Source organism: Coccinella septempunctata, chromosome 9 (assembly GCF_907165205.1).
Source record: "Coccinella septempunctata chromosome 9, icCocSept1.1, whole genome shotgun sequence".
In the NCBI taxonomy this organism is placed as follows: domain Eukaryota; kingdom Metazoa; phylum Arthropoda; class Insecta; order Coleoptera; family Coccinellidae; genus Coccinella; species Coccinella septempunctata.
Window position 1 is genome coordinate 15,551,631 of NC_058197.1, and position 23,706 is coordinate 15,575,336.

Consider the following 23,706-nt stretch of genomic DNA (forward strand, 5'->3'; position numbering starts at 1 on the left):
ACGAAGTTTTTTGTAATCAATATGCCCTGCAACGTGAATTATGCAAATTTGGATGGGTAGAAAATTTCCTTGGTAAATTTTCCTCGAGCCGTCCCTGTACTGTGCTCATAGAGTTTCACACGTATGTGACAAGTGTGCCTACGTAGGAAGAAGAAGAAAACATAACCAACCTAACCTCAATTCTTGATCCAACAACTGTGTGTCAAATATTTAATTTTTGCTTAAAATATATACTTTTATTCGGATACCAAACGCAATTTGGTTGAGATGATAACGTAATTCACAAACAGTGACCGAAGTGAGGGTGCACAAATAAATATTCCTAAGGACTCCAAGTGATATCGTTGGATGTTCAATCAAAATGGTTCATTTAAATGAGAAATTCGCTGATCCTCTGAATACGCCAAATAAAGTACGTAAACAGAATTTGAGTTATATAATGATTAACCAGATTAAAAGTTCCAATTTTGGGAATATCGATTCTCCAAATTAGTATTGCTGGCAATTCACCACTGAATTAATTTTGATTGTTGGACTATTTAAATGAGTTGATATGATGGGGGCTATATTGTACAACTTGATAAGGTTTTATTATCCAACATATTTTCATATCTAACTTTATGTTTTTCATGTTTTAATTACCTTCCTTTCATCTATCAATAGGTGTTTCTCGAGTAAATACAGATAACACAGGAAATTACTCTATAATGTGGAAACTTGATTGATATATTACTGTTTGAATAAGTTCAGGAGGCTACATTGAGCTATATTCTTATTAATCGGTTTCTGAATTGAATTCTGTGCAATTATTTACTTTAAATTACATTTGAAGAAAAATGCATATTTTCAGATTTGAAGTTTAAAAATAACACTGCGTTTTGAACCATGTGCTGTAATATTTAGTATGCATCTTCCTACCTAATATTCAACACAACCTAAGAGGAAAATTACAAAATGATATCACTTTACCAATTGGCTTCAATTCATTTTATTTGTTGTTGCAGAAGCCACGTCCATTCTTCATTGAGAAATTGATATTATGGATAAATTGTGTTTTCATGTGATGTTGATTCATGAATTTGTTTAGTCTCACTCACTATCAGTTGCTCCTTGAATGCATTGAAACAAGGTTCATTCAGTGGGATATTTGTTTTGTTGGAAGAATCATGTCTTCTGTTTAATAATCTTTATAGATTGATTCTGATTTGATTGCATTATAGTTTTTTTCGAACAGTATCTTCCAAATTTCTTTAGAGTGTTTCATATTTGAATTTCCCTGGTTTTATTTGAATGCAATTGAAACCGAAAACAGTCTGTTTCCCTACTTTCTTGTAAATGTATCTACTCAAGGTTCAAATTAATTAAAATTATGAGAGCATTTTCACAAAAATCCTTGACTTATTGTTAAAATTGGTGGAATCGCTAGTTAATACCGACATGTCCGATACGTTTGTGAAACGACCTAAATCCTTGTATGGAATATTCCACTTTTTCATTTACTGAAGGGTTTATCCAAATTCCACTGATTCTCGTATCGAATCGAAAAAATTTATGCATTCACGTGGTACACACACAGTCGACTTCGGACTGGTAACATCCTTGAAAAATTTAAGCGCGTTAATATACACTAAACCCGTTTTTAATTTGTCGGTTATTTCAAGGAATGAGGTGAACCGTTTGCATAATAGGAGCGAATTTTCTACGCTGCCCAACGCATTGAATGGTTTAATACGTTCAATACTCGATGATTTTATCCAGATAATCTTATAGGTTTCGGCTTAAAATTGGTGGAATCTCTTTGTCGAAACTGTCCACGTTAACTTTTCGTTACAAAGCGATTGCAAGCTAATTTTTCGGAGAAAGTCTAATTACCAACAGCGTTTGGCTGTTTGATAAAATTCATTCGAATTTCGCACAATTGTGACACAATAAAAACAGATATAGAGAATATAATGTTGTCGTTTTCGGGGTGTTAGTTAAGCGATATCGTGACTGGCGAAAAAACATAAATTGTTGACGAATTCTGGTTGGAATTAGTTGCTATTTGGTTACATTATCTTGCAGCATGTTTGAAACGCGAACAAGACAATATCATCACTCGACTGAAATTTATTTGTTGAATAGAGACATTAAAGGGGTAACTGACCGAATATTTGTCATTTTATCCTTTTTCCCAGACAAAATGTTTTTTTTCTTGAGCACCCATTAAATCAATTCAATATTTGCAGTTTCTTATACCAGTGGTCGTATATAAAGTGCCAAATCTGACTTATTGAAGTCTCTGCCGTATATTAAGCATATTTGTTTGATTCAGATTGAATTTTTCCTTCCAGAACAGAAAATACATCTTCATACCTCTGCTGATATTCGTGACGCTGTCATCTCTCGTTTTCTCGATATTACAAGTGAAGAACCTGCAATGGGAGGACAAGATATCGTTGGAAACTGGCCTGATGCTGTTCGTATACGGCCTGATCTTCTTCACTGCCTCTTTCGAGGCCTCAAATCATTTATTCTTCTACACCGATACGGGCAAGATGTTGATCAAGAAGTTTGGACTGACACAGGGTTTCGTCATGGAGATTAGCAACAAGTACGTTTGAAAATTTTACGAAATGATATTGTTTCAAGTAATCTAGCCCCTAGAAGGGTCTAAGAAGATTCTTTTAGGGCTTTTTTTGAATTAATGTCTCTCCTTTGATGATTTAATTCGTTTTTTGGCTTCCAGAAACGTATCTGCCATACAAGCCTTATTCTGCTGCATAACCGGATTGACATCGACGTGTTACTCCTGCACAAGGGATATGCTCAAGACTTCCCATTACATTTCCGAGGCGTACGCGTGGTTCGGCGCGGCCTACTTTTTATACGACATATGGTCGATGTACAAGGTCCAGATCGTGGTGGACGAGGAAAACCTCAAGGATAAAGTGGCCAATGGGAAGGTTAAGAATGGCCTAACCCACGAAACTGCCGAGGACGTTGGTGCTGACTCCCCCGGAGCCTTATCGAAATTTTGGAATTTCGTGAAGACCAACCCGGTGATTGTGGGACACCATGTATTCGTAGGAGGTTTCGGATTTCTAGTCATAACTGTGAGTCGTGATGTTTTATTTATAATGTTGGAGAATTGATCTTGATTTTTCAGTATTTGAGGGGTGGTTTGGGTGACTGTTTCTTCGGTTTCGTGTTCCTGATGGAGGCAAGCACCCCTTTCGTTTCGATGAGGTCGATCATATCGAAGATGGGTTTCAAGAACTCGAGGTTTTATGTCATTAACGGACTGTTCATGATGATTTCGTTCTTCGTGTTCAGAGTATTGATGTGGCCCCTCGTCATGCTGCTCTACGCCTATTCCGTGGACAAGGGCTATTTAGAAGTGAGTTTTTCGTGTGGATATGTCTCAGTTGAAAACCTGAGGATCGTATTTTGCTCAAATTGATCTCGTTTCAGGCAATATACTCCCTGCCGAGGGGCTGCAAGATAAGTATTTTAATTCTGATGTTACCGCAATTATATTGGTTCTTCCTAATTGTCAAAGGTGCGACGCAATTAGGAATGGCCAAGAGAAAGAAGAAAAAGGCCATGTGAGATAAATCGAGCACAAAGAGAGTTCAATTTACCTGTCGAGATGAAAAAATACCTTGATTTCCCGCACAAGAGATTAAAGTGGTAAGACGAGCAGATTAACCTAAAAAATATATCTATTTATGGATGTCTATCTATATTTATTGATGTCGCTTCGATGAACGAGAAGTTTTCTTCGCTTAGAATATTTCAAGCGAACCAATATCACATGAAATCTCATCAAAATTTCTCCGAATTACACAACTACATGAATGGACTGACATTTATCGTTATTTTGATAGTTGTTCTTGAAAAATATGGCTTTAAGTCGAAAGTTTCGTTGTTAATTTCATCTCATGTTAAGGGATTAAATTGTGAATTCTAACGTGTAAAATGCTGTGAATATATATATAATATTTATTTATTAGTGAGGGTTGTTCTGAGTTTGAAGGAAAAGTAGTCGAAAAATTGTCGAAACTATAGTTTTTATAACAAACTTTTGAATTATCAGTGACCAATTTCTGTTTCATATAAAGTAACCAAAAGAGATATTCTATTTATAATATGTCATCAGAAAACTTTATATGTAATTGGGGGTAATATATACATGTCATCAAAAAAATATATATCTTGTACGTAATGTTTAGGACATAGTGAAAATCTGAACGTTTGTAAAATATCCAAATTTATCGGAATATCTTTTTTCGATGGAATGTTTTCGAGCGTGCCAAACATTCCATTACAATGTGTGGTGCCTTTATGTCCATCTTTTCACTTCATTTTAGATTGGATAGATTATTTCATTTCATGAAACTGTTGGTAGTACCTGTATCAATAACTAACCTCAACCAAGGATACCAGTAAAGGTCTATATTCGGCATATTACTCGTATGAGGCTATATTATCACTTAGAGATTATTTTATGAAAGGAACCTAATCAGGGTATGAAATATCTGAGAGATATTCCGAACGTAGACCCTTCTGTTTTGAACAACAGTCCGTTAGGCAGGTTAAATTGTGTGAAATTTTATAGTATTATCTAGTATTTCCTAATTTATTTTTTGAATAGAAACGAAAACGAAATCATGCAATGACTGCTAGGATAAGAAAGATATTTTGAATAGTCACTTTACACAAATCTTATAGCAATTTTGATTTTGTACCTTCGCGGACAAAGTACAGCAACAAAGTTTAATCGTATGCCAACTATATGTAATTTATTGTACAACATTCGTTCATGTATGTGACTGAATATAACAGTTTGTCAATAAAAAGTTGTTTCAAAAAAGAATGTTGTTGTATGTGCTTTTCGCTCCTTTTTCAGGTTAGAAATTGGATTGACACTCGAGGAATTGTCAAAATCGTCGGTTGCCATTGGTTACAGGACGGCTGTCAAACTGCCCTATGGCAACCAATGGTAACGAACGATTTTGACAATTCGTTGGAGAGAATGATAGGTTAGGTATTGCTGACTTTCGAAACAATATACAGGGTGAGTCTTTGACTCGTACAAATATCTTGAGGTCTTTATAAACACAGCAAAAAGGGTAGGTATATGTTGTATTAATTCAAGTCTTTGGCCAATTGAAAGAAGAATGTTTTTTTAAGATGTTTATTTCCTATCAACTTCTATAAAAATAACATTGTGATAACGAGAAGCTCTCCATTTATTGCCTATGCTAAAAACATCATGCTGAAATTATTGCGCGACTATTACTGTTATTATTATCTGGCTTAAATAGCGTCGACAGTTTAACAATAGAAGTTGCAGCTTTGAATCTGGTTTGCGCCCTCATTTTATCCACTTTCTTGGCCCACTAAAAAAAAATGAAAACTTAGGAAGTGATCTGTTGGCTGGTGAAATGTTGGAAAAGCAATTACCTCTTCATCTCTAGATGGCATTTCAGCTAAGTACTCTGTAACATCTCCCTTCTTGGTATCAAGTATGGCTTGTACAGACATGCAACCATCTACGGTCCCCAAAACCAAAGCTTTACCATCTGGCGTACTCTCAATAGCTGTTAATTCAGCTTGAACCCTATAATTAGCTATCATTTCCGCATCATTTGTCCTGTAAAAAGTAGTTTTAGCTAGGAAAAATGTTGAATTTCAATTTAATCACCTGAAAACCCTCAAAGTTTTTCTTCCATTGTGATAATACAACACGTATTCGTCAGTTTTGTTGAACAGACATATAATACTGAACACTCCTTCTGCAACTCTTGGTATGTAAGTTCTGACGCTCTGTCCCTTCTTTAGTTCCAATAATTCCAACCCACCCCTGTAATTTGAGGATTGTAAATTGTTCCTAATGCAATTAAGTGTTTTTTTTTTACCTCTGCGGTGCGTACAAACCGTATTTACCGTCTTTAGTTACCATTCCACCCCATTTGGGTATTGACCTCAAATATTTCTTATTTTTTATATCGTAAATTGCGCCTTTGTCAGGTGTCATAACAGCTATTAGATGACCCTTATGTGGCATCGCTATCAGCCCGCTACAATCTTTGATGCCACTCTGTTTCAAAGTGATCTTATGTTCGAATTGGCCGGTCAGGGCGTTGTGGACTATGATGCAATCTCTGTTGGTCTTGTCGGCCGCGCAGAGCACCATGTGTAGACCGTCGGAAGTTATGATGGCTTGCCTGAATGGTACGCCGGTGAAGCTTCTCACCGGGTACTCGAAACTGTAAACCATCTCCCCACCTAGAAGGAGTTAATGAGTGCCATTCCCACTTTAGTTTATGCAGGAATTTACTTGGGACGTCCCTGACGCAAACTGTGGCTGTTGTCCTTACAACGTCGGTCCCTGTTGGGTTTGTAGGTTTGGATATTGATAATACCTTAGCCCCGTCTTCGATGAGCGTTAGCTGCTTGATACCAGGCTGTTCTTCTTTGAAGGTCACCATTTCGGTCATTCTCAGCCAAATGAGGATGTTTCCAGATTCAGCGGAAATTATGTACCTTCAAGTATGGAGGAATTAGACAGATAGAACTAGAGATCATCTTAAATGGAGACGTAGAGTTAGAAGTTGAATATCTGTATTACATAAAGAATGTAGAACTAGAAGGCGAGCTCTAGATGACGTTAAAAATTCCTACCTTCCATCGGGAGTTATGCAAGCATGGGTAACGATAGCCCCTAGAGGACTGTCTGCAAGTTTCGCTATCAGCTTCCCTATCCTCAGGTTCCAAACGCCAACGCAATTCCTGGTAACCGTAACAGCCAAGCTCAGGTCGTTCGACAGGCTGCAAAATTCGAAATTACCCAAAATTTCCCAAATATCAACGCTCGTCACCTGATGGAGTCTATTTGCAACTCGTGCCTATCGATCACGTGGACCTGTTCGAATATGTTGTTGATGTTCCAGACCTTGACGGTCCTGTCGATGGAGGATGTAACGATGCAGTTCCAGTTTCCGATGGTCAAAGGTTCCAGCTGCACGATTCTGGCGAAATGGGCGTCCAGTACCTTCATCAGCTTCTGGGACTCCATGCTCCAGACGTACAGGTTTTTCCTGTAACGATTGGTTGGAAAAATCGATTTTTTTTGTTAGGTTTACGACATACCTAACTCCTGCTATGGCATAGTTTTTGTGGGCGCTTAGCATTATGGAGTTCGACTGTAGCATTCTTGTTGTGATGTTTCTAATGCCGTAAGGTAGTGGAAGAAACAGTGCGTTTTGATTTTCAGCGTCTTTGTTCAGGTACCACACAACGAATCCGTTACTTGTGGTAGCTGTAACGGAATCCTCATTATGTCAGGGCAAAAAGCTAAGCCTCAACTTACTCACCGAAAAGTACCTCGTCTTGTTTATCTAGTTTCAACTGCAGCAGAGTCTCTTTTATATCGTTCTTACAGCGGGGTAGATCTTCCTCCATTTCCCACCTTTTGGTTTCGCAATTTTTGACGTACTTGGACACACAATACGAGCCTTCAGTAGTGCATGCGTACATGGAATCCTTGTCCTTGTTGAACACCAAAGCACTGTGGGAATTATGAACATCTTCACGAGAATCTCATCACGAATATATACTCACCTGTGGAATTCCAAAGGTTCGTAATCAACTCCATCGTAATGCGACAATAAAAGCATATTGTCATCGTCCAAATCACATTTCCAATAGATCGTTCTGTAGGTTGTCTTATTGTCGAATTCCATCGCTGGAAATGTTGGTCCAGAGTAATACGCCACGATGATGAAATTAAAATTACTCACTTAGGATTGTCCACTCGTTTTTATCCACCGTATTGGTGAACACACCTTCCTTCTCTCCCCTCATATCGAACCTTACCCAATTCTTACTGCCATAAATGAAGAGGCTGTAATTGAGCAAATCTACTCCAACAATATTCTCTCCTTCCTCCAGAGGGTTATTGAAAACTATGAACTCACTCGAAAGCATATTCAGCAGGACTGTCTGAAAAATAACAAGAATCAACGTCTTTCTTCTCTTGACGTGAAAGGAAGCACCTGGTTGTTATTCGTGTAGGCAGCAGCCCATTTGTTGTCTGGACTAAGGGATAGTTGCTGCATGATACCTTCAATGTTTGGATTTACGTCTCTGGTGAGATCGCTGGTGGAAAGATCCCAAGTGATGAATCTGTTAGAAATGGACACTATGTAGCGGTAATCGCTGGTGAGACAGATGGAGAATACAGCAAATTGATGCCCTTCTAGAGAATACTGAAAAAAAGCTATCTTTGAGCATCAGAGGCAGAGGGTGGTGTTTAAGTACAGCATCCTAAGTTGGTCTTTACCTTCAAAGGCCCTCCAGGAGTGTGTAAACAGTGATAAACAGGCAACAAAGCGCAATGTGCTGGACCCTTGATGTCACAGTCGTTCAGCAACATCTTTATATTCGGATTTTTGGCTACCTCAGGCAGGAGCCTGCCAATCAACTGCGGCGCTAACATGTTGGGATGCTGACCCAAGACTGCCCCACCCAGACGTAGGGCATCAGCCACCAACGTGAGCTCCCTGGAAAAAGCCTTCTTTAGCAGTGATTACGAAAGGTTTTTGAGTTATACCTCCTGGAGTCTTTGTTTTCGATGTTGCCACTCGCGTCTTCGTAATCTGACAGGACTGCTTGCAGTGGACAGCTGGAGAGCTTGGCGTGTAACCATTCGTAGTTGAAGAGTACGTTTTCGTAAAGATCCTTGAATCTTCTTGAGCGAACCAGGTGAAAAGGCAACTCGCCAAACTGGAAAAAATGTTATTTTCCTTCTGATAAGTTGGGATCGTATTACCTTTCTCAGGTTGTATCTTGATATTTTGCCATCTTTGGAATAGAACACCAAAGGTTGGACAGGTACTTTTCTGTCTGCCACTCCTTCTTTATCGGTCAGGTTGAACCTACAGCAGTTTTGTATTGGAATCATCTTGTTTCGAAATAGTGTAACAATAACAAGTCAAATAAAAAAAAAGGGTCAACCCACAGCTTCAACTAGTCTGTAACAATTACCTGTGTCTTTGAATTTCAGTGTATTTGAAAGGCTTGGGTATGCCACCACCCCAAATACCTAAGAAGTAATCGGCGATCATCGAATGAAAGTACGTCGCCATATTCATATTCTTGAAGTATCTTTCCTTGGCCGAATCACGGAATTGTCTAAAATCGGAATGCATTGAACCTTTGGTTTTTGGAAAATCACACGAAATTACCTGTGGTACCAGTTCATGACGCTGACACCGTCAGCTTCTCTTTCTGATAAGTAATTTGGCAAGTCGTTCCTTATCCTTGTCCATAGTAAGGGTGGTATTCTTCTAACTGGTGGAAGATGGTATTGGTATACGTCGTCTAGCACTTTGTCGTCAAGAGATATGAGATCTTCAAGTTCCGATTCTGACAATCCGCTTTTGGCAGCGGTTATGTAGGCCAAGGCATGGAATACCAAAATTCTACCGTGCTGCAATTTAAAATTTTCTCAACAAAGCCAGGGTGCTTCATGATCCTTACTTGTTTCTCAATTCTTTCGAACAGCATCATGATGGAATCCATGACAGTGTTGGCCAAGTGAGTATCGGCAGATTTGGTGTAGCTCCTCCATCTGCAGATTTCAGCAAACACCAGTTTGACAAAGATTGGTAGACTGCATTTATCGATAGCATTTGATACCAAACGCCATTGGTAATTTGTGAGATCACGACAAGAAGTTCTCATCCACATCCTGAAAAACTCCAATACACTCTGGAAATGGATATGACCATTCATCTTACTTAATCACTTGCATGGCTAGATCTTCGCCCAAGGCATTAACTTCGATGAAATTCTCATCTTTGTCCACCATTCTACGCAGAATATGATATTCCTGAGAAACTTCAGGATTATCCTCTTCTGAAGCGCAAGAAACAAGAATCTGGAAAATATCAAAATCAGTTCGCACAGCCTGTATCTGATCCTGGCTAAATCAATTTGGCAAAGTACATTAAATCATTTCTCTATGGTGATCGTGACAGATTGCGTTCTAACCTCGAAAATTGTTTGTTATTGATCAAACCAGTTTTGTCAGTATTAATTTATTTTAGTAATTTTTTTGTTATATTTGAGATGCATCCTGATTTATCCAGTCATTTACACACAGACGAATGCAATCTATTAATCGAATCATTGCAAAAATGCCACGAGGAAGTGAGTAAAAAAAGTGGAAAATGTCCATGTATGAGTTTATTCGATTTAATTGATTCCAGAACCCTTTTCTGAAGTTTTTTGGGAAATGTAACCAGCAAGATACACTAATGGTAAAATGCTTGAGGCAGGAAAGACTTGCTCGAAGAAGAAAAAATTTTGAAGCTTCACTAGAAAAGAAGGCCAAATTTCAATCCAATTTATAGTCTGCTCGACCAGAACTCGTTAGTAGTCATATAACTTTAGTAACATTGTTGATGAGGCTTTTCTGTGATACTGATTTGAATAAATGAGATTCTTTATATTGCCTACTGAGTTTTTTGTTTGGAGGAAAGATGTTTGAAAGCTATTCTGCTGAAACTATTTATAGTCTTATATTTACATTGAATTCAATTTCTTTTATGAGTTCAATGTATATTTATCATGAAAGTTATGAATTTTGTGAAACCTGAGAAGGTAGGAAATGAAAAATCATGTGTTAAGTCAATTCTTTTAGGGAATGCTTCCTTAGAGTTTTTTGGTGGATGCGCTCACAAATTATATAAGTCCCTGTCGTAATTTTTACCTTACAATAAGGAGGTAGTCTTGTCGGTAGCCAAGATACTTTATTCGCATCTTGAGTTCCTGTTAACTGATCTACAGAATCTAGGAAGAGAAGAAGTGGCTGTTCCTTTGTCGCTAAGGTTAACAACTGTTTGAAGTGTGCTGTTAAAGGAACAAGATCATCTGGTATTCCCTCAAAGGGTAGCATGAAGTTGTAGGATATCTAAAATGAAGGAAGACATTTGAATATTTCCCAAAACAATATATGTAACCATCGCTGACTATCCAAACATGAGAATATCAATTTAACACTCCTTGATTTTGCATTTATTATACCTGATTGTGAAGTGATAAATGTTGTTATTCAGAGCTTTATTATTTTCTTGATACACATAGAAAGTTGAATGAATGGTTAATGAATTGATAGTATACTTTACCTGCTGGCAAATGCTTATCAAAGTAGGGGTCAATGCTGAAGAATCTGGTGTTGTTCCTAGGAATCTTATTATGCTTATTGGTTTTGCTTTCTTAAACCAGTCTTTACCAGTACACATACTGGCAGCTTTGGCGAGTAGAGATGTTTTCCCACAGCCTCCTTCCCCGTACAATATCAAAAGAGAATCTGAATCTTGAACCATATACTGATGTATCAGTTCTAGCGTATCTTCTCTCCCATAAAATACCTAAGTTATGAAATCAAAAATGGATATAACTTTATACAGAGTTGTTGACTACTTGGATTGTCACAATAGAAAGTGAAAAAAATGCTTCTACTGCTGGATTTTTTGGAAGTTCTAGAGGCCGAAGGCAATTAAAAGCTATGAACTCAGTAACATGAGAATATACCCAAGGTCTAACTTGGCAGAAAAATAGCTACTGGATGAAAATTTCCAATATAAGAATAATAAATTCATCTATTTGTGAAAAGATGATTCTAGTTCTGTTTCAGTGGAAACTCCTATCTAAATTTAGTTTTCTTCTGATATAAAATGCATTTGATTTTGTCAATTCTCATCGATTTTTCTCGAAATACTGGGTGATTCAAAGTGAGTTTGCTTGCGTGTGCTGGTGATCTATATCTATATTTCCCCCAATAATCGCAAAAACACAAACTCACTCTGACAGAATTATTGCAAGCATGTAAGTGCTGCAATATTTCTGTAACTATCTGCCCCTGGGCACTAGAATCCTCCTTTCTCATTGCTCTATCCACAAGCTTCACTATGTTCTTGTAGAAATGGGATATGAAATGTTTCAAATATTCATCATGTGTTTCAGGATCAAGGCCTTCCCTTCCTATCCACTCGACATTGTACCTGAAACCAAAGATTATAGCCTAACACTTAACTCTATAATCTTTGCCTGAAACATTGTCATTAGTGATTGTCTTAAAGTAGGTCTATATTTTCTCTTTGTTCGCTAACCTGCAACTGTACATACAAGGTTAGTATGACGGCTACGTATTATGTGTTGCCTACATCGATATTTTCAGGGTGCTCTTTACTTACTAGGAGTTTTTTGATCAAAATGGAAGAACCTGTCTTCATATTGAATATTGAAATGCCATACATCTTTTCTAGATAATTCGAGGTCACTAATTCCAAATCTGATCTCAGTTTCGACGAAAAAAATTTATTTCGGCTGCTAGGGCCTACCAAAGTTTCAGCCCTTCGAAGGGGCGTAAAACGAAAAATAATTCACTTGAAGAAGAACCGCTTGCAGTTTCGGGTAGAGAATAGCCTAATTGAACTATATTTTGAATTTCAAGACGATACGAAAAAAAAAGCATTTTCAGTCAAAAATTTTCATGATGTATAATAGCCTTGCGTTTTTTTCGATCGGAATCAAAAATCCAACTTTCAGATATTGTAGTGCCGTACATGTTTTCTGCATAATTCGGTCCCTGATTCCAAATCTGTACTCAGTTATGACGAAAAAAATTTATTTTGGCTGTTTTTGCTCAATAATTTGTCAGCCCCTGACAACCCCGACCTGCAACTGAACATACATGCTTAGTATAGCATAGGTATATGATGTGTTGCCTGGGTGAATGTTTTCAAGGCGGTCGACAACAACTTTTATATTTTCGTTCAAAATGGGAGAACCTGTCTTCATATTGAAGTGCCGTACATGTTTTCTGCATAATTCGAGGTCCCTGATTCCAAATCTGAGCTCAGTTTTGACGAAAAAAATTTATTTCGGCTGCTATGGCCTACCAAAGTTTCAGCCCTTCGAAGGGGCGTAAAACGAAAAATAATTCACTTTAAGAAGAACCGAAGGCAGTTTCTGATAGAGAAGAGCCTAATTCAATTATATTTCGAATTTCAAGACGATACGAAAAAAAAAGCATTTTCGGCCAAAATTTTTCATGATGTATAGTCTTGCGTTTTTTTCGATCGGAATCAAAAATCCAACTTTCAGATATTGAAATGCCGTACATGTTTTCTGCATAATTCGAGGTCCCTGATTCCAAATCTGAGCTCAGTTTTGACGAAAAAAAATAATTTCGGCTGCTATGGCGTACCAAAGTTTCAGTCCTTCAAAGGGGCGTAAAACGAAAAATAATTCACTTGAAGAAGAACCGAAGGCAGTTTCTGATAGAGAAGAGCCTAATTCAATTATATTTCGAATTTCAAGACGATACGAAAAAAAAAGCATTTTCGGCCAAAATTTTTCATGATGTATAGTCTTGCGTTTTTTTCGATCGGAATCAAAAATCCAACTTTCAGATATTGAAATGCCGTACATGTTTTCTGCATAATTCGAGGTCCCTGATTCCAAATCTGAGCTCAGTTTTGAAGAAAAAAATTCATTTCGGCTGCTATGGCCCTTCAAAGTTGAAGCCCTTCAAAGGGGCGTAAAACGAAAAATAATTCACTTGAAGAAGAACCGATTGCAGTTTCGGATAGAGAAGAGCCTAATTGAACTATATTTTCAATTCCAAGACGATACGAAGAAAAAAGCATTTTCGGCCAAAAATTTTCATGATGGATTGAAGATCATAATAACAGGTAGTTTCTAGTCATGTTGGAATATTTTCAAAAATGTCTGAAGAAAAATGTGCTTTTAATCCTTGATCCATATTGCGTTGGATTGAAGATCGAGTTGTCCAAAATGTCTCTAGTCATGGAGCAATATTTTCAAGAATGTCTAAAGAAGAACCTTCTCTTTTCATCTTTGCGTCTTGTGTTTTTTTTCGAGTGGAATCAAAAATCCAACTTTTAGATATTGAACTGCCGTACATGTTTTCTGGATAATTCGAGGTCCCTGATTCCAAATCTAAGCTCAGTTTTGAAAAAAAAAATTTATTTCGGCTGCTATGGCCTACCAAAGTTTCAGCCCTTCAAAGGGGCGTAAAACGAAAAATAATGCACTTGAAGAAGAACCGATTGCAGTTTCTGATAGAGCAAAGCCTAATTAAACTATATTTGCAATTTCGAGACGATACGAAAAAAAAGCATTTTCGGCCAAAATTTCTCATGATGTATAAGCCCTTCAAAGGGGCGTAAAACGAAAAATAATTCACTTGAAGAAGAACCGATTGCAGTTTCGGGTAGAGAATTGCCTAATTAAACTATATTTTGAATTTCAAGACGATACGAAAAAAAAAGCATTTTAGGCCAAAAATTTTCATGATGTATAGTCTTGCGTTTTTTTCGATCGGAATCAAAAATCCAACTTTTAGATATTGAAGTGCCGTACATGTTTTCTGGATAATTCGAGGTCCCTGATTCCAAATCTGAGCTCATTTTTGACGAAAAAAATTTATTTCGGCTGCTATGGCCCTTCAAAGTTGAGGCCCTTCAAAGGGGCGTAAAACGAAAAATAATGCACTTGAAGAAGAACCGATTGCAGTTTCGGATAGAGAAGAGCCTAATTGAACTTTATTTTCAATTCCAAGACGATACGAAGAAAAAAGCATTTTCTACCAGAATTTCTCATGATGGATTGAAGATCATAATAACATGTAGTTTCTAGTCATGTTGGAATATTTTCAAAAATGTCTGAAGAAAAATGTGCTTTTAATCCTTGATCCATATTGCGTTGGATTGAAGATCGAGTTGTCCAAAATGTCTCTAGTCATCGAGCAATATTTTCAAGAATGTCTAAAGAAGAACCTTCTCTTTTCATCTTTGCGTCTTGCGTTTTTTCGATCGGAATTAAAAATCCAACTTTTAGATATTGAGGTGCCGTACATGTTTTCTAAATATTTCGAAGTCTCTGATTCCAAATCTGAGCTCAGTTTTGACGAAAAAAATTTATTTCGGCTGCTAGGGCCTACTGAAATTTCAGCCCTTCAAAGGGGCGTAAAACGAAAAATAATGCACTTGAAGAAGAACCGAAGGCAGTTTCGGGTAGAGAATAGCCTAATTAACCTATATTTTCAATTTCAAGACGATACGAAAAAAAAAGCATTTTAGGCCAAAAATTTTCATGATGTATAGCCTTGCGTTTTTTTCGATCGGAATCAAAAATCCAACTTTTAGATATTGAAGTGCCGTACATGTTTTCTGGATAATTCGAGGTCCCTGATTCCAAATCTGAGCTCAGTTTTGACGAAAAAAAATAATTCCGGCTGCTAGGGCCTACCAAAGTTTCAGCCCTTCGAAGGGGCGTAAAACGAAAAATAATTCACTTGAAGAAGAAACGCTTGCAGTTTCGGGTAGGGAATAGCCTAATTGAACTATATTTTGAATTTCAAGACGATACGAAAAAAAAAGCATTTTCAGTCAAAAATTTTCATGATGTATAGCCTTGCGTTTTTTTCGATCGGAATCAAAAATCCAACTTTCAGATATTGAAATGCCGTACATGTTTTCTGCATAATTCGAGGTCCCTGATTCCAAATCTGAGCTCAGTTTCGACGAAAAAAAATTATTTTGGCTGCTATGGCCTACCGAAGTTGCAGTCCTTCAAAGGGGCGTAAAACGAAAAATAATACACTTGAAGAAGAACCGAAGGCAGTTTCTGATAGAGAAGAGCCTCATTAAACTATATTTCGAATTTCAAGACGATACGAAAAAAAAAGCATTTTCGGCCAAAATTTTTCATGATGTATAGTCTTGCGTTTTTTTCGATCGGAATCAAAAATCCTACTTTCAGATATTGAAATGCCGTACATGTTTTCTGCATAATTCGAGGTCCCTGATTCCAAATCTGTGCTCAGTTTTGACGAAAAAAATTTATTTCGGCTGCTATGGCCTACCAAAGTAGCAGTCCTTCAAAGGGGCGTAAAACGAAAAATAATTCATTTGAAGAAGAACCGAAGGCAGTTTCTGATAGAGAAGAGCCTCATTAAACTATATTTCGAATTTCGAAAATATCGGGAGAGGCAACAATTCATATGCAAACCCCTGTAATTTCTATTTTTGCGCCACCTAGTGAGAATATCGCGAACATAATCCAACTCTTTACAGTTTTCTCTTCAGCCCCAGAAGAAAACTGTTCTGTTTATAGTAGATCCCTGTCTGTCCAATAGAACAGTTTTCTTCTGGGGCTGAAGAGAAAACTGCAATGAGTAGGATTATGTTCGCTATACTCTCACTAGGTGGCGCAAAAATAGAAATTACAGGGGTTTGCATATGAACTGTTGCCTCTTCCGATATTTTCGAAATTCCAAATATAGTTTGATTAGGCTCTTCTCTATCAGAAACTGCCTTCGGTTCTTCTTCAAGTGAATTATTTTTCGTTTTATGCCCCTTTGAAGGGCTGCAACTTTGGTAGGCCATAGCAGCAGAAATAAATTTTTTTCGTCAAAACTGAGCTCAGATTTGTAATCAGGGACCTCGAATTATGCAGAAAACATGTACGGCACTTCAATATCTGAAAGTTGGATTTTTGATTCCGATCGAAAAAAACGCAAGACTATAATACATCATGAAAAATTTTGCCCGAAAATGCTTTTTTTTTCGTATCGTCTTGAAATTCAAAATATAGTTCAATTAGGCTATTCTCTACCCGAAACCGCAAGCGGTTCTTCTTAAAGTGAATTATTTTTCGTTTTACGCCCCTTCGAAGGGCTGAAACTTTGGTAGGCCATAGCAGCCGAAATAAATTTTTTTCGTCGAAACTGAGCTCAGATTTGGAATCAGGGACCTCGAATTATGCAGAAAACATGTACGGCATTTCAATATCTGAAAGTTGGATTTTTGATTCCGATCGAAAAAAACGCAAGGCTATACATCATGAAAATTTTTGACTGAAAATGCTTTTTTTTTCGTATCGTCTTGAAATTCAAAATATAGTTCAATTAGGCTATTCTCTACCCGAAACTGCAAGCGGTTCTTCTTTAAGTGAATTATTTTTCGTTTTACGCCCCTTCGAAGGGCTGAAACTTTGGTAGGCCCTAGCAGCCGGAATTATTTTTTTTCGTCAAAACTGAGCTCAGATTTGGAATCAGGGACCTCGAATTATCCAGAAAACATGTACGGCACTTCAATATCTAAAAGTTGGATTTTTGATTCCGATCGAAAAAAACGCAAGGCATATATATATATATATATACATCATGAAAATTTTTGGCCTGAAATGCTTTTTTTTTCGTATCGTCTTGAAATTCAAAATATAGTTCAATTAGGCTATTCTCTACCCGAAACTGCAATCGGTTCTTCTTCAAGTGCATTATTTTTCGTTTTACGCCCCTTTGAAGGGCTGAAACTTCAGTAGGCCCTAGCAGCCGAAATAAATTTTTTTCGTCAAAACTGAGCTCAGATTTGGAATCAGGGACCTCGAATTATCCAGAAAACATGTACGGCACCTCAATATCCAAAAGTTGGATTTTTAATTCCGATCGAAAAAACGCAAGACGCAAAGATGAAAAGAGAAGGTTCTTCTTTAGACATTCTTGAAAATATTGCTCCATGACTAGAGACATTTTGGACAACTCGATCTTCAATCCAACGCAATATGGATCAAGGATTAAAAGCACATTTTTCTTCAGACATTTTTGAAAATATTCCAACATGACTAGAAACTACATGTTATTATGATCTTCAATCCATCATGAGAAATTTTGGTAGAAAATGCTTTTTTCTTCGTATCGTCTTGGAATTGAAAATATAGTTCAATTAGGCTCTTCTCTATCCGAAACTGCAATCGGTTCTTCTTCAAGTGCATTATTTTTCGTTTTACGCCCCTTTGAAGGGCCACAATTTTGAAGGGCCATAGCAGCCGAAATAAATTTTTTTCGTCAAAAATGAGCTCAGATTTGGAATCAGGGACCTCGAATTATCCAGAAAACATGTACGGCACTTCAATATCTAAAAGTTGGATTTTTGATTCCTATCGAAAAAAACGCAAGACTATACATCATGAAAATTTTTGGCCTAAAATGCTTTTTTTTTCGTATCGTCTTGAAATTCAAAATATAGTTTAATTAGGCAATTCTCTACCCGAAACTGCAATCGGTTCTTCTTCAAGTGAATTATTTTTCGTTTTACGCCCCTTTGAAGAGCTTATACATCATGAGAAATTTTGGCCGAAAATGCTTTTTTTTCGTATCGTCTCGAAATTGCAAATATAGTTTAATTAAGCTTTGCTCTATCAGAAACTGCAATCGGTTCTTCTTCAAGTGCATTATTTTTCGTTTTATGCCCCTTTGAAGGGCTGAAACTTTGGTAGGCCATAGCAGCCGAAATAAATTTTTTTCGTCAAAACTGAGCTTAGATTTGGAATCAGGGACCTCGAATTATCCAGAAAACATGTACGGCAGTTCAATATCTAAAAGTTGGATTTTTGATTCCACTCGAAAAAAAACACAAGACGCAAAGATGAAAAGAGAAGGTTCTTCTTTAGACATTCTTGAAAATATTGCTCCATGACTAGAGACATTTTGGACAACTCGATCTTCAATCCAACGCAATATGGATCAAGGATTAAAAGCACATTTTTCTTCAGACATTTTTGAAAATATTCCAACATGACTAGAAACTACCTGTTATTATGATCTTCAATCCATCATGAAAATTTTTGGCCGAAAATGCTTTTTTCTTCGTATCGTCTTGGAATTGAAAATATAGTTCAATTAGGCTCTTCTCTATCCGAAACTGCAATCGGTTCTTCTTCAAGTGAATTATTTTTCGTTTTACGCCCCTTTGAAGGGCTTCAACTTTGAAGGGCCATAGCAGCCGAAATGAATTTTTTTCTTCAAAACTGAGCTCAGATTTGGAATCAGGGACCTCGAATTATGCAGAAAACATGTACGGCATTTCAATATCTGAAAGTTGGATTTTTGATTCCGATCGAAAAAAACGCAAGACTACATCATGAAAAATTTTGGCCGAAAATGCTTTTTTTTTCGTATCGTCGTGAAATTCGAAATATAATTCAATTAGGCTCTTCTCTATCAGAAACTGCCTTCGGTTCTCCTTCAAAAGAATTATTTTTCGTTTTACGCCCCTTTGAAGGGCTGCAAATTTGGTAGGCCATAGCAGCCGAAATAAATTTTTTTCGTCAAAACTGAGCTCAGATTTGGAATCAGGGACCTCGAATTATGCAGAAAACATGTACGGCATTTCAATATCTGAAAGTTGGATTTTTGATTCCGATCGAAAAAAACGCAAGACTATACATCATGAAAAATTTTGGCCGAAAATGCTTTTTTTTTCGTATCGTCGTGAAATTCGAAATATAATTCAATTAGGCTCTTCTCTATCAGAAACTGCCTTCGGTTCTCCTTCAAAAGAATTATTTTTCGTTTTACGCCCCTTTGAAGGGCTGCAAATTTGGTAGGCCATAGCAGCCGAAATAAATTTTTTTCGTCAAAACTGAGCTCAGATTTGGAATCAGGGACCTCGAATTATGCAGAAAATATATACAGCACTTCAATATTAAGACAGGTTCTCTCATTTTTAACGAAAATATAAAAGTTGTTGTCGAGCGCCTTGAAAACACTCACCCAGGCAACACATCATACACTTATGCCATACTACCCATGTATGTTCAGTTGCAGGTTGGGGTTGTCAGGGGCTGACAAATTATTGAACAAAAACAGCCGAAATAAATTTTTTTCGTCAAAACTGAGTACAGATTTGGAATCAGTGACCTCGAATTATCCAGAAAACATGTACGGCACTTCAATATCTGAAAGTTGGATTTTTGATTCCGATCGAAAAAAACGCAAGGCTATACATCATGAAAATTTTTGACTGAAAATGCTTTTTTTTTCGTATCGTCTTGAAATTCGAAATATAATTCAATTAGGCTCTTCTCTACCCGAAACTGCAAGCGGTTCTTCTTCAAGTGAATTATTTTTCGTTTAACGCCCCTTCGAAGGGCTGAAACTTTGGTAGGCCCTAGCAGCCGAAATAATTTTTTTTCGTCTGAACTGAGCTCAGATTTGGAATCAGAAACCTCGAATTATCCAGAAAAACTGTACGGCACTTCAATATCTGAAACTTGGATTTTTGATTCCGATCGAAAAAAACGCAAGACTATACATCATGAAAAATTTTGCCCGAAAATGCTTTCTTTTTCGTATCGTCTTGAAATTCGAAATATAGTTTAATTAGGCTCTTCTCTATCAGAAACTGCCTTCGGTTCTTCTTCAAGTGAATTATTTTTCGTTTTACGCCCCTTTGAAGGACTGCAACTTTGGTAGGCCATAGCAGCCGAAATAAATTTTTTTCGTCAAAACTGAGCTCAGATTTGGCATCAGGGACCTCGAATTATGCAGAAAATATATACAGCACTTCAATATGAAGACAGGTTCTCTCATTTTTAACAAAAATATAAAAGTTGTTGTCAAGCGCCTTGAAAACACTCACCTAGGCAACACATCATACACCTATGCCATACTAACCGTGTATGTTCAGTTGCAGGTCGGGGTTGTCAGGGGCTGACAAATTATTGAGCAAAAACAGCCAAAATAAATTTTTTTCGTCAAAACTGAGTACAGATTTGGTATCAGTGACCTCGAATTATCCAGAAAACATGTACGGCACTTCAATATCTGAAAGTTGGATTTTTGATTCCGATCGAAAAAAACGCAAGGCTATATACATCATGAAAAATTTTGGCCGAAAATGCTTTTTTTTTCGTATCGTCTTGAAATTCAAAATATAGTTCAAGTGAATTATTTTTCGTTTTACGCCCCTTTGAAGGGCCGCAACTTTGGTAGCTTCAAAAGGGCATAACAAGAAAAATAATTCACTTGAAGAAGAACCGATTGCAGTTTCTGATAGGAGCAGATTCACTTCATTTAACATTGCCAATTGATACGAGGAAATATGGATTTGTAGATAAATATTTTCACTCAGCACCAAAGCCTGAAAGAACTCACTTTTGATAGTTGCTTGTTTCAATCTTATTGGGCAGTCTTTCATCTCTCAAATTACCCAGTAATTTTGCAGACTCTGTGTCTAGACTTCTGTTAATGATATCAACAAAAAGGGATGCCTTTTTCAAGTTTTGCAAATTTATATTATTGATATATCTGACGTAAGCTAAACAATGGTTTTTGGTGTTCTTCACATTCAAGATTCCATTGATAACTTCTCTTTCAGTAACTGAAAATTATAATTGTGCAATTCTGACCCTGTTGTCCTTATTTCTCATATACCTGACATGAAATAGTTGTGCTTGGCATCATCATCCATCTTTCCTTGCTGGTGCAAGGACGAAGCTGCCTTTCGAAAGAGCTTCTGAAATTTTTCCAAAGTGGCCCACCATTTAGCTTGATCTTCTGCTTGAAGTTTCGGAACTCTCTGAAATTTAAATATTGGGGTTCAGATGAACCAAAGGGAGTAAAAATGGAAAAAATTATTGAATATTGAATATTTCAGTCAATTACTGTCATTTTCTTTTCCCTATATTTTTTTTTATATCCACCTTGTTGTTAAAGTTGATGAGGATGGAAGATATCGGCTGCAGAACTGAGATTGGTGGCACAGCATTGCTGTCCTTTCTGTACCAAGTGTCAATTATTGTAGGGTCACAACCGGTGTTTGCAAGTTCATCCCTTATCATTTGAAGCTCAGACGAAAGGATGTAGGTTGGTATAGGTCTATATCCATATTTCTGTCCCAGAAAAACCTAGAAGAAATAAAAGGATAACACAACATCAGAAAGAGGTAGGAAAATCGACAGAAACGTTGTTGAAGAAATGTTTCCTTCCAGTTTTTGGTATTTCTATTCAATGACACTGAGTAAAGGTTTGAGAAAAATTACTTCTTTAACCTCCCAGTGAGAATGGAAGAATCTTTTATTGAATCACGATCCTTTATCTTCCTGATATATCTCAAATTTCACTGAAAACTCACCACGAAATTAGGGCCCATAGAGAGCCTCTGGCAATTTTGAATTTCCTTCATACAAAGTTCAGTTGTCATGTGATCGTCTGTAGCTTCATCCCTCACACCCCATCGCATATCTACAACCTGAAAAATACCTTGAGATTATGATGATTACGATGGTGAATACGCCTATCTCAAACCTACAAGAAGAACTTACTGATTCTTTACCAGCTCCTTCTTGAAGCTTCAACCTGAACACTTTTTACGAAAAAAGTTTTTTTTATCGTTTTAGGAGTATTTTTTTTAACACCATTCCATTCCGTGTTCTTATTTCATGGCCTGATAACGAACGCATTCATCTGACCTTGTTACCCTTTCCAGAGGGGCACAAGATGGTACGACTATGAACTCATACAGGGGGAAAATCGATATCTGCATGAACTTTCAATGACTTTCATTTTTTGCATGCAATTTGATCGTATCAAAGTTCTAGATCGACATAAATTCCAAAGATTTATCTAGAATTTTTGAAATTCCTCTTGAATTAGAATAAGGACATATAAATTGAAAAAAATCTACTTGAATACGAATTAGGAAAAATGCCAAGGCACGGTTACTTTTATGGCTTTTATAAAATAAATAAGCGCAAATGGAACCAAGTCACGGTAAAATGCAGATGTTATAATCATCAATTTCCATCCAAATCACCGAAATTTCAGCATTTAACTAAAACTCTACCAGCACGTGGAAAGTTCACAAAGGAGAACCACCCAACAAAGGACAGTGGTTAATTCGAATGTTGAAAGGTATAATAATTAATCAAAATAGGGTTAATTTCAGGACTAAATATAGAAGAGAGTTGAGGGAGGAAATGCGAGGGTGAATATTTGGAAATTAAATGAATGAAATCACGAATGAATTTTTCTCTAGAATTTCATTAGAAATACCCCAGTTTTAATACGAATTTTCCTCTTTTTTTCGAAAATACTCACCTGGAATTCAAGCCCGTGTTTCTCTCGACAATAGTCCTTTATCCTAGGATAACATTTTGCCATCAAAGTGTTTCTTTCCATTGTTGTATCTACACGAAATTGAGAAAAGCTTAAATTCGGTAGAAATGAATTCATAAGGAAGCCTAATTCATTCAGGGTGATTGAAACTGAAGAGAGATCAAGAATCTGGATGTAATTCAGACGATCAGGCCCATTTAATTAGAAAACTTTCTCGTCTCTTTTTAGGTTTTTCTAAAAAACTAGCGTTTCATGAAATAATTGCAAGAGACAAAACGTTTCCCGACTGAAAGGGCTTTATAATGGTTTGAAAATTTTCATGGAATTCAAATACGTAGTTAATGTTTAGTGGTTCCAAAAATATTGTGGACTTAATTTCGGCACATCCTGTACATGGTCTGGGTCAATGCTTCGAATATATGAGTTCTGTGTTTCAGAGTGCAGGGTTATCCTTTGACATTTTTCTTGCCATTAAGGAAAAACAGAATCAGAAAAAAATAGAATAAATGATAAAACTTTTTATCAAAAAAAATTAGAGTGAAGAATGAAGATGATACAGACGAAAATACACATACCGGTAAAGGTGGAACTGGTGAAAATCCTGACGATTTTCGAACTGACAGGCGGCAGGTTCTCCAGAGAACCTGCGAAAATCAAATCTACCACACGATCGTCCATTTTCAAGCCGTTTACCGAGTGTTTTCTTCGAAAGTCGGTGAAACACT

The 23,706-nt window shown here is 36.9% G+C and overlaps 3 protein-coding genes across 3 annotated transcripts; 2 read left to right on the forward strand and 1 right to left on the reverse strand.

The window, feature by feature from the left end:
• The first annotated feature begins 162 nt into the window (after positions 1-162).
• LOC123320080 (TLC domain-containing protein 3A) lies at positions 163-4,858 on the forward strand. Its single transcript, XM_044907247.1, has 5 exons — positions 163-412; positions 2,334-2,593; positions 2,729-3,095; positions 3,149-3,379; positions 3,454-4,858. Exons 1-5 carry the CDS (start codon positions 362-364, stop codon positions 3,589-3,591), a joined length of 1,047 nt encoding a protein of 348 aa, XP_044763182.1. The 5' UTR covers positions 163-361; the 3' UTR covers positions 3,592-4,858.
• Positions 4,283-23,682, reverse strand: LOC123320082 (NACHT and WD repeat domain-containing protein 2). The gene is made up of 28 exons (XM_044907250.1): positions 23,557-23,682; positions 22,964-23,052; positions 21,999-22,115; positions 21,568-21,771; positions 21,299-21,443; positions 21,020-21,245; positions 11,858-12,056; positions 11,178-11,423; positions 10,763-10,963; positions 9,789-9,928; positions 9,529-9,739; positions 9,234-9,478; positions 9,034-9,180; positions 8,819-8,924; positions 8,600-8,772; positions 8,330-8,549; positions 8,043-8,255; positions 7,788-7,989; positions 7,609-7,732; positions 7,362-7,555; positions 7,138-7,306; positions 6,867-7,085; positions 6,670-6,816; positions 6,326-6,531; positions 5,904-6,273; positions 5,690-5,848; positions 5,449-5,638; positions 4,283-5,384 (listed from the first exon to the last, which is right to left on the reverse strand). Exons 1-28 carry the CDS (start codon positions 23,657-23,659, stop codon positions 5,256-5,258), a joined length of 5,094 nt encoding a protein of 1,697 aa, XP_044763185.1. The 5' UTR covers positions 23,660-23,682; the 3' UTR covers positions 4,283-5,255.
• LOC123320081 (COX assembly mitochondrial protein 2 homolog) lies at positions 10,016-10,504 on the forward strand. The gene is made up of 2 exons (XM_044907248.1): positions 10,016-10,200; positions 10,260-10,504. Exons 1-2 carry the CDS (start codon positions 10,120-10,122, stop codon positions 10,401-10,403), a joined length of 225 nt encoding a protein of 74 aa, XP_044763183.1. The 5' UTR covers positions 10,016-10,119; the 3' UTR covers positions 10,404-10,504.
• Positions 23,683-23,706: the final 24 nt, after the last annotated feature.

What these genes read in the sequence shown, in the direction of transcription:
- LOC123320080 (XM_044907247.1), top strand. Translation starts at nt 362, where the DNA reads ATGGTTCATTTAAATGAGAAATTCGCTGATCCTCTGAATACGCCAAAT. An exon ending in CTCTGAATACGCCAAATAAA is followed by an intron (nt 413 to 2,333) that starts GTACGTAAACAG and finishes TTTTCCTTCCAG; the next exon opens with AACAGAAAATACATCTTCAT. An exon ending in GTCATGGAGATTAGCAACAA is followed by an intron (nt 2,594 to 2,728) that starts GTACGTTTGAAA and finishes TTTGGCTTCCAG; the next exon opens with AAACGTATCTGCCATACAAG.
- LOC123320081 (XM_044907248.1), top strand. Translation starts at nt 10,120, where the DNA reads ATGCATCCTGATTTATCCAGTCATTTACACACAGACGAATGCAATCTA. An exon ending in TGCAAAAATGCCACGAGGAA is followed by an intron (nt 10,201 to 10,259) that starts GTGAGTAAAAAA and finishes AATTGATTCCAG; the next exon opens with AACCCTTTTCTGAAGTTTTT.
- LOC123320082 (XM_044907250.1), bottom strand. Translation starts at nt 23,659, where the DNA reads ATGGACGATCGTGTGGTAGATTTGATTTTCGCAGGTTCTCTGGAGAAC. An exon ending in CAAGATACAACCTGAGAAAG is followed by an intron (nt 8,773 to 8,818) that starts GTAATACGATCC and finishes CATTTTTTCCAG; the next exon opens with TTTGGCGAGTTGCCTTTTCA. An exon ending in GAAAACAAAGACTCCAGGAG is followed by an intron (nt 8,550 to 8,599) that starts GTATAACTCAAA and finishes GGCTTTTTCCAG; the next exon opens with GGAGCTCACGTTGGTGGCTG.